The 12,793-nt window shown below is 39.2% G+C and overlaps 1 protein-coding gene and 1 long non-coding RNA gene across 5 annotated transcripts in view; one reads left to right on the top strand and one right to left on the bottom strand.

Annotated features, from left to right (window-relative positions):
• The window catches only part of LOC128249695 (uncharacterized), a 71,451-nt gene extending 58,676 nt beyond the window's left edge, over positions 1-12,775 (bottom strand). For both annotated transcript variants that reach the window (XR_008265812.1, XR_008265813.1), the window contains exon 1: positions 12,417-12,775. This is a non-coding gene — a long non-coding RNA (uncharacterized LOC128249695). The remainder of the gene's footprint in view (positions 1-12,416) is intronic.
• Positions 1-12,793, top strand: part of LOC106881443 (transient receptor potential cation channel subfamily M member 2-like) — a 405,111-nt gene that overhangs the window by 34,355 nt on the left and 357,963 nt on the right. For 2 of the 3 annotated variants that reach the window (XM_052974060.1, XM_052974058.1), the window contains exon 4: positions 3,358-3,445. In XM_052974060.1, the coding sequence (XP_052830020.1) occupies positions 3,358-3,445 (88 nt within the window). The remainder of the gene's footprint in view (positions 1-3,357; positions 3,446-12,793) is intronic. The other variant, XM_052974059.1, reaches the window with a different exon arrangement.

Genomic DNA, 12,793 nt, shown 5'->3' with positions numbered 1-12,793 from the left:
GTAGATGACGGACGCGATGTACGTGTTCGCCACCTCCGCCCGACCTTTCAGGGAAAGCTTCCTCTCGGCCCATTGCCGGGCTAGAGTGGCCACCCTTCTCGTTATCTCGTCCCAGTTCTTCTCCGTTTGGAGGTCTGGACCAAACCAGACCCCGAGCATCTCAACCGGACCGTCAGTCCAACGTCCCACGACGGAGGCGCTACTTGACGGCATGGGGTTACTTAGATAGATAGATAGATAGATAGATAAAGATGTGGGTAGGGAGAATGTATTCACTAATTTTGGGATTCGACTTTTGTAACAAGGGATTTGACCAAAGTTTGTGTGTTGAAACTGAAATGTCCACATTGTGGAAGATGAATGATAACCACCACAACATACATATGTTGTTATATGATATTGAATTTGAGGAAGGCGGCGAGCTGGCAGTAATGTTAACATGCAAAGCGAAATGCTTACTGGTATTTCGTCTGTCTTTACATTCTGAGTTCAAATTTCGCTGACGTCGACTTTGTCTTTCATACTTTTGGGGTCGATACATTAAGTACCAGTTGCGTACTGGGTTCGATCCCATCGACTGGCCCCCTCCCCCCAAATTTCGGACGTTGTGTCTAGAGTAGAAAATAATGTTAAATATGAAGAAATCTCAAACAATTACACAAAACCATGATTTTTTGGCAGTTTGGGACAAAGATCAAAACGACCAGTTTTATTGTTACTTAAGAATTCTACAGATTCCAGTTTCTTCTTCTCAAGACGCTGAGAGCAAGCAGCAATTAAAGAATGAAACTGAATTCATGAGAAATCTTGGTCTTTGAGAAATACTGGTCTTTGAGAAATCCTGGTTCCTCGGTAGAAATCATGAGAAATCCTGGTTCCTCGGCAGAAATAATTAAAAAGAAATATAGATATAAAACAAAGCAGTGAATTGAGCCAAGTGGAAAAGGAAAAGACAACAAAGACTGAAGCAAAAGATATATTCTTTTAATAAAGAAAAAGAAAAAAATTAAGGGAAGGAGAAAGGGATTGTCTTTATCATATTTCAGATGGTCATCATAGTAATGGATACAGGAAGTGGTAATTGGTATGTGATTTCTAATAGCGGAGAGTGGAAATGGGTTGTTGAAGTCTATGTGGCACTCAGGTGAAAACGAGATTAGAAAAGAGTAAAGAGAATCATTGTATCAGTATACAATGGATATGTGTGAGAGGGTAAGTGTAAGATTCAGCACTGGGTGCCGTAGTTACAAACTTAAAGACAGGTGTCCCAGGGCAGGGTTCATGTTCCACTGACCAAAGCAGCAGTGAAATTTGGCAGATGTGTGGATGTCTGAGCAGCCCCAAGAGAGCGCTGGTCACCTCTATGCCAAAAGAGGGGGCTGGCAAAGGTGCCATAAACATTGCTTGCTTCAACTTATCCTGGTCTGTATACCACTGAAGGTGGCGATTCAAGCAATGCGGTTGAAACACCAAGATGAAGACATCATTGACATCATTCGCTATTCGCTCATGGAATTAGTGAGCTCTCATGGACAGCTCCAAAACAACAACCCCGAGAGTCAGTAGCTCTTGTTAGGAAATTCGGCAGGTGCAACATACACATTGCAGCTCGTGTGAGACCAGACTTGTAAACAAAGGTCAGCTGACTGAGAGCAAATCGGTTAACCCTCTTCTAGATTGGCCTTAGTTGCGATGAACAATGTGAAGGAGGGGTGGATTTTACCACCAGATCTAGTCTTATCAGCAAGCTAACCAGCATCCCCAAAGGACTGATGCCTCTGCAGCTTCAGATCGGAAGAAAGCACTATCACAGTGCTTACAGCCCCACCATGACTAGCTCTGAGAATTTTAATGATAAGATTTATGAAGACTTGGAAGCTTACATAGTAATTGTGTCTAAGAAGGACAAGCTCGTCTTTTTCAGCAACTTCAGTGCCAGAGTTGCTACGGGGTACTAGATAAGGGATCGAGATAGTGGGAAAAGCGGAGTTGGCAATATCCGCAGCAACTGTCATCTGCTGCCGGAGAACTGCGCAGCATATGGTCGAGTGATCACCAACAATGATTTGACTGCCCAACCGCAAAACGACCAGAGTGCATCCATGCAACAAACCTTGGCATCTAATTGAATATGACATAGTCAGGAGGTGGGGTAGATGGGATGTTAGGGCTACAAAGGCCATATGTGGTACAGAATGCTGGTCAGATCACAGATTCATCTTTGCAAAACAGGACATGCGCACCCAGCCCACATCCAGCACATCCAAGTGAAGCAGGCAAACAAGCGACTGAGTGTCAGCAAATTGAAATGACACAATGTGAAACTGAATGTCAGCTGGGACCACGTGGACAGTAAGTTGAGCCAACTCAACATTGGAAATGAGTGGACGGAAGAAGACTGGGTGGCGTTCGAAGACGTATTATACAGTCCTGGATCACTCATCTATGTCAGAACTCGCATAAACACTAAAACTGCTCTGACAACAAAAATGTGGTAATTCAGAAGCTACTTAATGAGAAGCGTGAAGCGTACAGAGTCGCTCACCAAGACAGCACATTGGCCTCCAAGAAAGCAGCTTAAAACACTACAAAAAGCAAGATGCACGTAAACCTCAGAGAGACGAACGATTCCTGGCTCTGCAACAAGGCAGATGAGCTGACCTGGGCGAACAGCAGCAACAACAACAATAATAATTCTCCACTTTCTATATACCGTCTACCCATCTATACCATATACCATTTATATCATCTACCCGCTTCCTATGTCTTTACAATAATGGCCTGAAAAATCTCATGGTATTTTCCTTAATTTCTTTCTTCTGAAAATAACGGCTGATATTTGAAGCATTGATGACTGTATTATGAAGAAATAAATATAAGCAATAATAGCCATATAGATTCTGTGGATCTTGGTGAATTGCAAGGTAACAATGAAACTGGTCAGTTTGATTCTTATCCTAAATGACCGATCTCTCATCGAACATAATTTCACAGAAACACTAAATATATATGGATGTGTTTTGATATATTTATTTAATAACTGATGTTATTTTGGGATTGTTGTTATACTGTGACTGATGTTATATTGGAAGTGTTGTAAATATATATTTATCTGTGAATGAATGTATTTTTTAAGATATGATTCCTCTCCTGTCCTGTGTTACTTGCTTCTGTCACAAATAGTTTCTCCATCTTTTCTGCCACTCCTACACACCTCACCCTTCTTCTCTGACCCAATCACTCTCTCTATGTAAAACTATTCACCTGCCAACAATTCCTTAAATTTTACTTCCTTTCCCATTTTCTTGAGTCCATTTCATGCAAAAACACAATGTTTCTTCTATTCCTTACTTTCAGTGAAAAGACTGAATCATTAGACTTTAATCCTATTTACAGAGCTTTCAGTGATGATGATGATGCCGATTTTTCCATGTCAAGACCAATGGTAAGTCTTCTTTAATTTTTAAATGATATTTTCTTTTTGTCCTGTCTTCATAAATTGGGATAAATGTGTTGTTGAGAATTTCATCAATGGTTGTATAAAAGGGATGCTGTATATCCTGTTTATGAATATTTTCAGATATTTTCTCACATTGGTACATGTTATTTTTCATGCTGGTAGACCAAGCTATTGTTCTTCAGACTTGTGTAGCTATTTACTATTCTTCCACTCGGTATTACTGTTTACTCTATCTCTCATTGTAGATCCAGCACAATAGGCGTCTATTTTTTTCTAATATTGTCAGTGTTTGTTAGCAAGCTGGGCGAAATGCTTAGTGGTATTTCGTCTGCTGCTACATTCTGAGTTCAAATTCCTCCGAGGTCAACTTTGCCTTTCATCCTTTCGGAGTCAATAGGTTAAGTACCAGTTGAGTACTGGAGTAGATTTGATCAACTATCCCCCTCCCCACAAAATTCAAACCTTTTGAATATAGTAGACGAGATGTCAGTGTATAAGATTTCATTTTAGTATGTCTGAATACTGTTTAATATTAGAAGAACGAGCAACTATATATCATACTGGTAGACCAGGCTAACATTTTTTCATATTTGTTGAGTAAGCTGCTAGTTTTCATATGATTAGAAGTAGAAAACTTTTAATATTGGTACAACCTAACTAGTACTTTTCATATTCGTAGAGTCGTATGCCATTTCTTAATTTCCCTGCACAACTGATTAAAGCTGTAAAATATTAACATGTCTTGATTTAGTTACATTACATTCCTTATAAAACCATAAATTAATAGAGCAAATATAGGTGTATCTTAGCAAGGTGTGGCAAGAAAATCTTCAATTTACACATATTCTAGAGAGATATTTTGTGTATATATATAGAAGAGGAAAACAGTTGCAACATCACCTACAGGAATTGAACATGTCTGCTAACCACAACAGGAAGGCAAAATTATAACTTCAATTGTCCAAATAAGGAACCTTAACTTGGATTAAACAAACCAGAAAAAGCTTGTCAATGAATAACACATTTCATTCAATACAAAGTTATGGTATTATACATCTTATAAACAAGAAGACAGAGAAAAAGTTTTATGACAATCCATAGGAATTGAACACTGACTTTTCTGTAAATTGTATAGCCATGCTAGCAAATACACCAACATTAACCATCTAATTTGGGATCTTAAAATTAATAAAATGTGATAGAGGTACATGTGGCCTTACATTGAGAAATCAGTCTTTAGAGGATCAAGGTATGCTTATATCTCATGTAAAATAGAAATATGTACATATACGTACATACACACACACACATATATCTCTATATATATGTGTGCGTATATATACACACACACACACACACGCATATATACAGGTACAAATATATATATACATATATACATACATACATATATCTATATACATATATACATACATACATATATCTATATACATATATACATACATATATATATACACATGCACCTACACACATATATAACTCAAATGTGTGTGTGTGTGTGTATACTTTTTTGCATTTTCACATTTTTCATCCAATTTTGATGAATTTTTTTTTTTTATTAAATGGCAAATTTACCCAGGCAGGTCACTGCCGCATTACTGATGCCTAGAGATACACTTTTCTAGGAGAAAAATCGATAAAACTGAAGGGACCCTCCCACACACACTTTTTTGCAAAAAATGGCCAAAATTGCACGTGAGAAGTTTTTACAGGAACGTCCCATTTTTATAATTTTGGTGTCAAAAGGACCGACATGTGACATTTCAGACAGATATTTTGGCACTGCCTGGGGCCCCTGATTCCCAAGAAAATTGCGAAAAATTTTGAAAATAATCGATTTTTCGCAATTTTGCTAAGTTACACAGTAGAAAACTTATTCCTGGAAAGTGTGATTTCCTTGGTTTTACAGCCAAAAAGCCACATGTAATAGCGGTTCTATCAAGTATCTGTTCTATGTCCAAAGGCATCCTTGTGCGACAAAAAAAAAGCACGTAAAACTGAAAAAAATCAATTTTTTTTTCAAGTTTTGCATCTTGAGAACGGTCAGGAAGTTTACTTCTCCAGCTGGCACAAGAACCCTTGGACACCGTGCTCACCACCTTCTTCTAACTATGCACCAATGACCCCTTTGCAAAGACACTCCTGTATCCCCAGGTTCCATTATATTACATTTGGAAAAAGAAAACACACATTTGGGAATCAAGGAAACAAAGACAACCCATCGAGGGACAGGCAAACTTAAAATCTTACCTCACCCTTGGAAGAGTTTATACAGTTCACCTTAACCAACAAGAATTATTTTACTTTCGCCTACTGCTGCATGAGGCCACTGGACCGACATCTTTTGACGACCTGAAAAACTTTAAAGGTGAAGTTTTTACTACATACTGCGAAGCCTGCCGTAAAAGCAACCTGCTAGAAGACGGCGCTCAGTGGGACGCAACAATGGCAGAAGCAGCTACAATACGCTCGGCGAGGAGTCTTCGAAAACTCTTTGCAGTGTTATTGCAAACATGCAAACTCAGTAATCCTGTAACCTTATGGGAGAAATACAAGGAAGACCTCTCAGAGGACTAACACCACCAAGAACAAATTCTGTTGCTCACTTGAAAGTTGGTTTCAACAATGAATTCTTCAACAGAGCACTCATCGACAATGAGGACTGCCTACTTACTGCCGGCGGTAACGACCTTCAATTTTATGGTCTACCGAAAGTCAGCAGAACGGGCTCACACACACTACCAATATGCGTTATTCAGGAAACAGTCTTGTGATTTCAGACAAACCCTACCCATAATTCTAAAAGGCACCTGAGCCGACGCTGTAATGGCTTCATTAAGTTATCTTCCCTGTGACAGGACGTGACAATTTTGACTCGTACAACAAACACAAGGGCCCAGCTTTTCGGCAAAATCTTATTGGGCGACTTCTCCAAGCAACTTCTCACTGGTGGTGATGATACAGCTTCCTCCGATGCAGCTTGAGAGATGGCTGTCTTACACGTAGACACACCTGTGGACACTGTGGATGACCTTACGACTGGTATTTTTCCCTATCTGCACATAAACTACCAAAACCTGAATTGGCTGTGCTAAAGAGCCATATTAGCTCCCAAAATCACATTTCTTACGAAACTCAATGAAAACCTACTACGAAGCCTTTCTAGAAACCTTCACACCTACAAGTCTGTGGACAATGTTATGGACCAAGTAGAGGCCGTTAATTTTCCCACAGAATTCCTCAATTCCTAGGACCTCTCCGGACTACCGCCTCATCAACTGCACCTTGAAATTGGAGCTCCGGTCATGCTGCAACGGAATACGGTCTGTGGTAAAAAATGCTCTGCCTCACGTTATTGAAGCAACAATTCTTATGGGTTGTGTCATCAGAGACAACGTCTTTATACCTAGGATACCTCTTACTCCATCAGATAAGCAATTCCCCTGTTCCTTGCGTCGACTTCAGTTCCCTCTTCGACTTTACTTTGCCATGTCCATCAACAAGTCCCAAGGCCAAACACTAACAACAACAGGTCTCCATTTAGGCTAACCATGCTTCTCGCACGGTCAATTACACGTCTGATGCTCAAGAGTCGGATGTGAAAAATTACCTTTTCGTGTTCACCCTGAATGCCAAAACGAAAAATGTCATCCTCCGCGAGGTACTGTAGGCCACCCAACATTCCGCAGGTTCCCCACCGAACAGGTTTATGGTGAGTGAGTACTATTGTTGTCATTCTTTCAAAATTACTCATTTTTCTTAAGTCTTTTTATTTTTATTTTGTCCGCTACAGTTTCTCAATCTCCATGCAGATGGCTTGAGTTTTGGCATCACTGCATCCACTGCTTTTCATGTGAACGAAAAAGGACGTTTTATACCTGTGAATGGTTAACAATCCTTTTCAGGGCTATTGTGAAAACGATAACACGGCCTTTTTCAGGGCTACTTTACATCCAATTGTTGCACCTCCTGAAATACACTTGTAGCTTCTCCAGGGCTTTTCACCCTGTTGTTACTACTTTATTTATGGTTTATGGGAGAAATCACTTCTTCCTCTCAATGTCAATGTTTGCAACTTAATGCAAAAAATATTCAAAGAGATGTACAACAAAAACAAATGGTAGAACCTGTTATGACCATTGCCTAGTATTTAATACTCGAGCAATGCCGGGTACTCCTGTTAGAATATATACATATTGACACCTATTATCATCACCATCCAAAATTCATGTTCCATGCTGGCATCGTACACCAGTATCTACATTTACATCTTTCCAACAGTTAGATGCCCCTTTTTAATACTTAGCATTTTACCATATAGACAATGTCTCCTTCAAAATATCCATTCATCACGTGTATTTGTTGCTTTTATCATGTCACCAACACAAATGAGGTCACCTTGCTGCTTGCAAAACTGTGAATCCCGAGGTGGGACAAAATTATATTTGAAGAATGAACAGTAAAATTGGAAAATTATGAGAGAAAAATAGAACATATCTGTTGCTGTAAAGGAGAGAAGGTGGGAGTGGATCATGTGGAGTAGGGAAATGATGAAAAATAGGGTCGATGAGGTGTCAGGGTTGAAAATAAGGATATGAGGTCTGTAGGAATGAGTGGGTAGTAGGGGACATGTCATTATGAAGAGCCACAGAAAAGAAGTGAATATACTGTATAAAAAAAAGAGGAGAAAGAGAGATAATAAGCTGCTGTGTAAGTTGGAGGAGTGAATTGGTAAAAGAAAGAGGTGGGTGAGAAGTATAATGGGGACGATGTGAGATCAGTTGGAGGCACAGTGGGGTGAAAGGATGGGTTATGAATGAAGGTGTGGGTTGAAAGAACAATATTACAGGATGAATAATGGCTAACTAATGATTCGGGGTTGAAAGAAAAGTGGTAACAAGGAAGAACTGGTGTTAGATAGGGGATGGCTGTTAGGGAGTGTATTAAAGATTAAAGAAATTAGGTGAAGGACCCAGAAGCCAGCTTTACAGAGGTAGGCGCCTCTCGTCAACAACTGCATGATACCTGTTATCATGGTCCTGTGTCAATTACTGTGTGGTACAAAGTCCTGATTTTACCCACACAGGCATGCATACATACATACATATATTCCAGTTAGGAATTCTAATTTTCCTCCAGCTAAGTTAATAACCTTATCAAGCAAAACTTGCTCAACAATAAAAATCAACATACTGGCAAAAGGACTAAAATTTATCCTCACCACACACAAATCTAATCAGAAGGAATCAAAGATGGCATTAGCGAATTTTGCAGCAAATTGCGACTCACTGAAGCACTAATTGATTATAACATCATCAATATATAACTGGTCAAAAACAAAAGCAATTATTTTGCACCTGAACTGAGGAATAAAACACTCGATGACTTTTGTGACCATATTTTGATTTTCCAGAAAAATGCTTTACACAAGCAAGAGAATCGACTGAAATCACAGCAATATTGGATGAAATAATTTAATTGAACTACAAATAGAGAACGATTGACTAATAAAGAATCTGATAAAAGAAGTGATGTAGTTCTGATGGACACAGTATAACACAATAACCTAGTACTGTCTATGCTAGAAAACGGTACTTACTACGAAAGTAATCGATTGTATCACAATTTTAAATGTAAACCTAGTCTTTTCTATGGTTTCCCTAAATTACACAAGAGCCAGATTATGAATGAAGCTGGCAAACAATCACTAGATATATACTTTATTGTCCAAACACTAGGATATTCAAACTAAGGCTCATCCGAGCTGGCACAGCGTGTGAGACCCATCTCTTAAGTTATTTTCTTGACATCCTATTGAAACCTCCTTTTCAAATATATCAAAGCTTCGTTAGAGATGATCTGGATGTGGTAAACTACTTACCAAAAACAATCAACGAAGAGACAGTTATGATCTGTTTCGATGTCATGAACATGTACACGAATATCCCATGCAACTATGGAATAGAAACAATTAAATTCTAACTGGAGAACTACCCAGAAGAACTTCTAGAGGGTGTGAACAAGGAGTTTATTATGGAAGTTATAAAATTCATCTTCCAGGATAATTAACTCTTGATACTACTTACTACTGACAAAACTTTGAAAAACTATGGAATTAATAGCAGCCCTAGTTCTTTCAAACGTTATAATGGGATATTTAGAATCTATATGTATAAAACAGATGTGTGTGTGTGTGTGTGTGCGTGTGCGTGTGTGTGTGTGCGTGCGCGTGTGTGTGTGTGTTCTTTATGCATTTCCACATTTTTCAACTGATTTCGCTCAAACTTGACACACTGATAGCTCATGCTCCAAGAGTGGTCATGACCTACTTTATATTTTCAAGACCCCACCGCGTTTAATAAAAAAAACGCGAATAACTGTTCAAAATACCAGCTTTTTACCCATAACTCCCTGGTTTTCGAGTGATTTCATCCAACTTTGACATAAACATTACTTATGACAAGAATTTTTTGCTTAAAAATTTTTCAATGTCATCTTCTATAATTGTGAAAAACCCACGAATAACTGCATAAAATCGGTTCTTTGTCAATATATTCCGCAGTTTCCAACCGATTCACTCCAAATTTGGCACAAACATTACTCAAGAATTAAAATTTGGTTTAAACTAATGTTTTGTCAAATCAATCCGCGTTGAATGGGAAAAGTTTGCAAATAACTGTGTAGAATTCGTGTTTTGCCAATAACTTCCGCAGTTCCAGAACCTATTCGCTGCAAATTTAACAAGAATATTACCCATGCTTAATTGACTGTTTTAAACTAATCTTTTGCCAAGTTTATTCGCACTTAATTCACAATTTACTGGATTAAACTTAAAAAAAAAAAAAAACTTCTGCCATTTACTCACACGCCAAGGATTGTGGAGCAGTTTTACCTCAATGATTTGATCTGTGTACATTAGTGTTTACTTACCCCTTCCCCTATTATCACCTACGGTCATGATGCCTCCCCTCACACACACACACTTTAGCACAAATTTTCTTTAATTACCCTCCGCTGATGGTGTGATAACACAGAGTGAATTGTGAGCATGAACTTTGACATGTGAACACTATTAATGCGCACCCCCTTTTTTGATCTGTGTACATTAGCGTTTACTTAACCGCCCTATTATCCCCTATGACCATGATGCCCCCTCCACCCACTTCAGCCTCTTATTTGGTGTGAATGACTGCTTTTAATACCTCCTCATTGCTCAGTGTTTACTCACTTCCCCTTGCTCTCCATTATCGCCGACGATCATAATTCCCCCTTTTCACAACCATTTACTTTAATGGCATCAAGCCAATGGTCTGCCAAAAAGGAGTGAACTGTGAGACTGACCTTTGACCTATTCGCATGAGCACTATTGATTGTCTACTGGAATGATCCCGTCCAATTAATTCTTTGACTGATTTTCATTGGTCGAATACTGTTCACTTGATCATGCCAGTGTCAAATCGTAATTTTTTATGTACTTTTGTGCATATCTGATATGTACTTAGATTTACAGGTTAGGCCTATTATTTGCTTTAACTTCATAGTTCCTGCTGAAATTTTTCATTTTCCCCATACTCAATTAAGTTAACTCTGTCTTACTGTTGCCGTCTATCAGTTTTTAGCTTACATGTTAAAAAATATTGTATTAAGTGTCTTTGTGTCCACATAGCTAACTGTCTGTCCTTGTTTCAATCTTTTTTGAATATTACGTTTACTAGGTTCACTTTTTATACATCGTGCCAAATTCGTTTTTCAGTGTCCCATTTTGGTCATTTTTTTAAAACTTGCAATTTAAACATAGTTCAATATTACCGCCATGCCACCTAAGAAAAGAACGTGCCTTGGTCGTAAAACAGAGTCTGTTTCGGCTGCCAAAAGAAGGAGGGCGAGCCATGTTTCTCACATGGCCAGTTATATGTCGGATGCTCCAGAGTTGGAAGAAAACAAGATCTATTCGCACATGCCCCTAATTGCAAAACGAAAAATGAGTCTACAGAGAGGTGTTATAGGCACTTCATGCACCAACTGCTTTCAAATTCGTAAACCTCGGTGCCTCCACTACACCAGTGTAACATTGCAGACCTGATATGTGGTAACTGTGTGCTAATGTAGTCATGCTTTCAAAGTTACTAACTTACCTCAACTATGTTTCTTTTCTCTTGTCCAACCTAGGTTTGTCATCTGTTTTCACAGTTTTACATTTCACAGCAAGTTACGCTGCTTTCAGTCAAAACGAAACAAGGCATTTTACAGGGTCACTTCACATATGTTTGTTACACCACCTGAGAACACATTACAGCCGTTTTCAGGGCATCTTATCAAATTGTTACTGCTGTGAGAATGACAAAATCCTTGTTTCAGGGCTATTTCAGCTGTGATTGTTACACCATCTGAGAACGCATTAAAGCCCTTCTCAGGACTTCGTATGAAACTGTTAATGCTTGGCTTCAGCATTATCCAGTAATCAATTTGTTTACAATTTCCATCAGTTTTGTTATAATTTTGTTACAATAGGTGAACAATCTTGTTACAATATGGCGTTAACATTATTTATTATATTTATGACATGGGAAATTTACTAATTATCAAAAACATTGTGGCATTTCAATCCGAACAACGCCGGGTGCTTCTGCTAGTTAACTGTATATCAAGCATCCACATAAAAATATAGATACTTATTTTACCAGGAAGGGCATCCAGCTGTAGAAACTCTGCCAAATTAGATTGGAGCCTGGTGTTGCCATCCGGTTTCACCAGTCCTCAGTCAAATCGTCCAACCCATGCTAGCATGGAAAGCGGACGTTAAACGACGATGATGATAAGAGAGAAATGGATTACTGCTTTATCATTTGGGATGAAAATCTAGACAAACGTTTTGAATTTAAATTTCTGCTGAATAGTATGTGTGGTGTATGCGTGCGAGTAGATGTAATCGCCTTACCTCGGTTTTCCTTTCGTCGACTGCAGGTTTGTCTTGCGGTATCCGATCCTCGAAGCTTTCCCCGACCTGAAGAACACTAGGAATAGCAGCTGCTTCTCCCAAACCTAGACCATCGCTTAGCACGTCCTCTCCTGACCACGACCCCGTTCGAAAAAGGCACGAATCCCGATTGAGGCTCCCTCTGCCATTCTTCCTCTTCCGGTCAACTCGCCCTTCCGGTCAGCTCCCCAGTCACTGACGTCATACCACACGCCACCCTGATCTTAAAGATCACGTTCAACCCTACTCCAATTCGAAGTCCGCCATCCAACCGGGCGGGCGCCTTACACGTCGAGATCTTCACAAGCTAGGTGCCTCGTTTCCATCGCGCTCTTCAT

This window comes from Octopus bimaculoides, chromosome 17 (genome assembly GCF_001194135.2).
Source record: "Octopus bimaculoides isolate UCB-OBI-ISO-001 chromosome 17, ASM119413v2, whole genome shotgun sequence".
NCBI lineage: Eukaryota > Metazoa > Mollusca > Cephalopoda > Octopoda > Octopodidae > Octopus > Octopus bimaculoides.
Note: the sequence above shows the minus strand (reverse complement) of the source record. Positions and strands in the feature narration are given on the sequence as shown.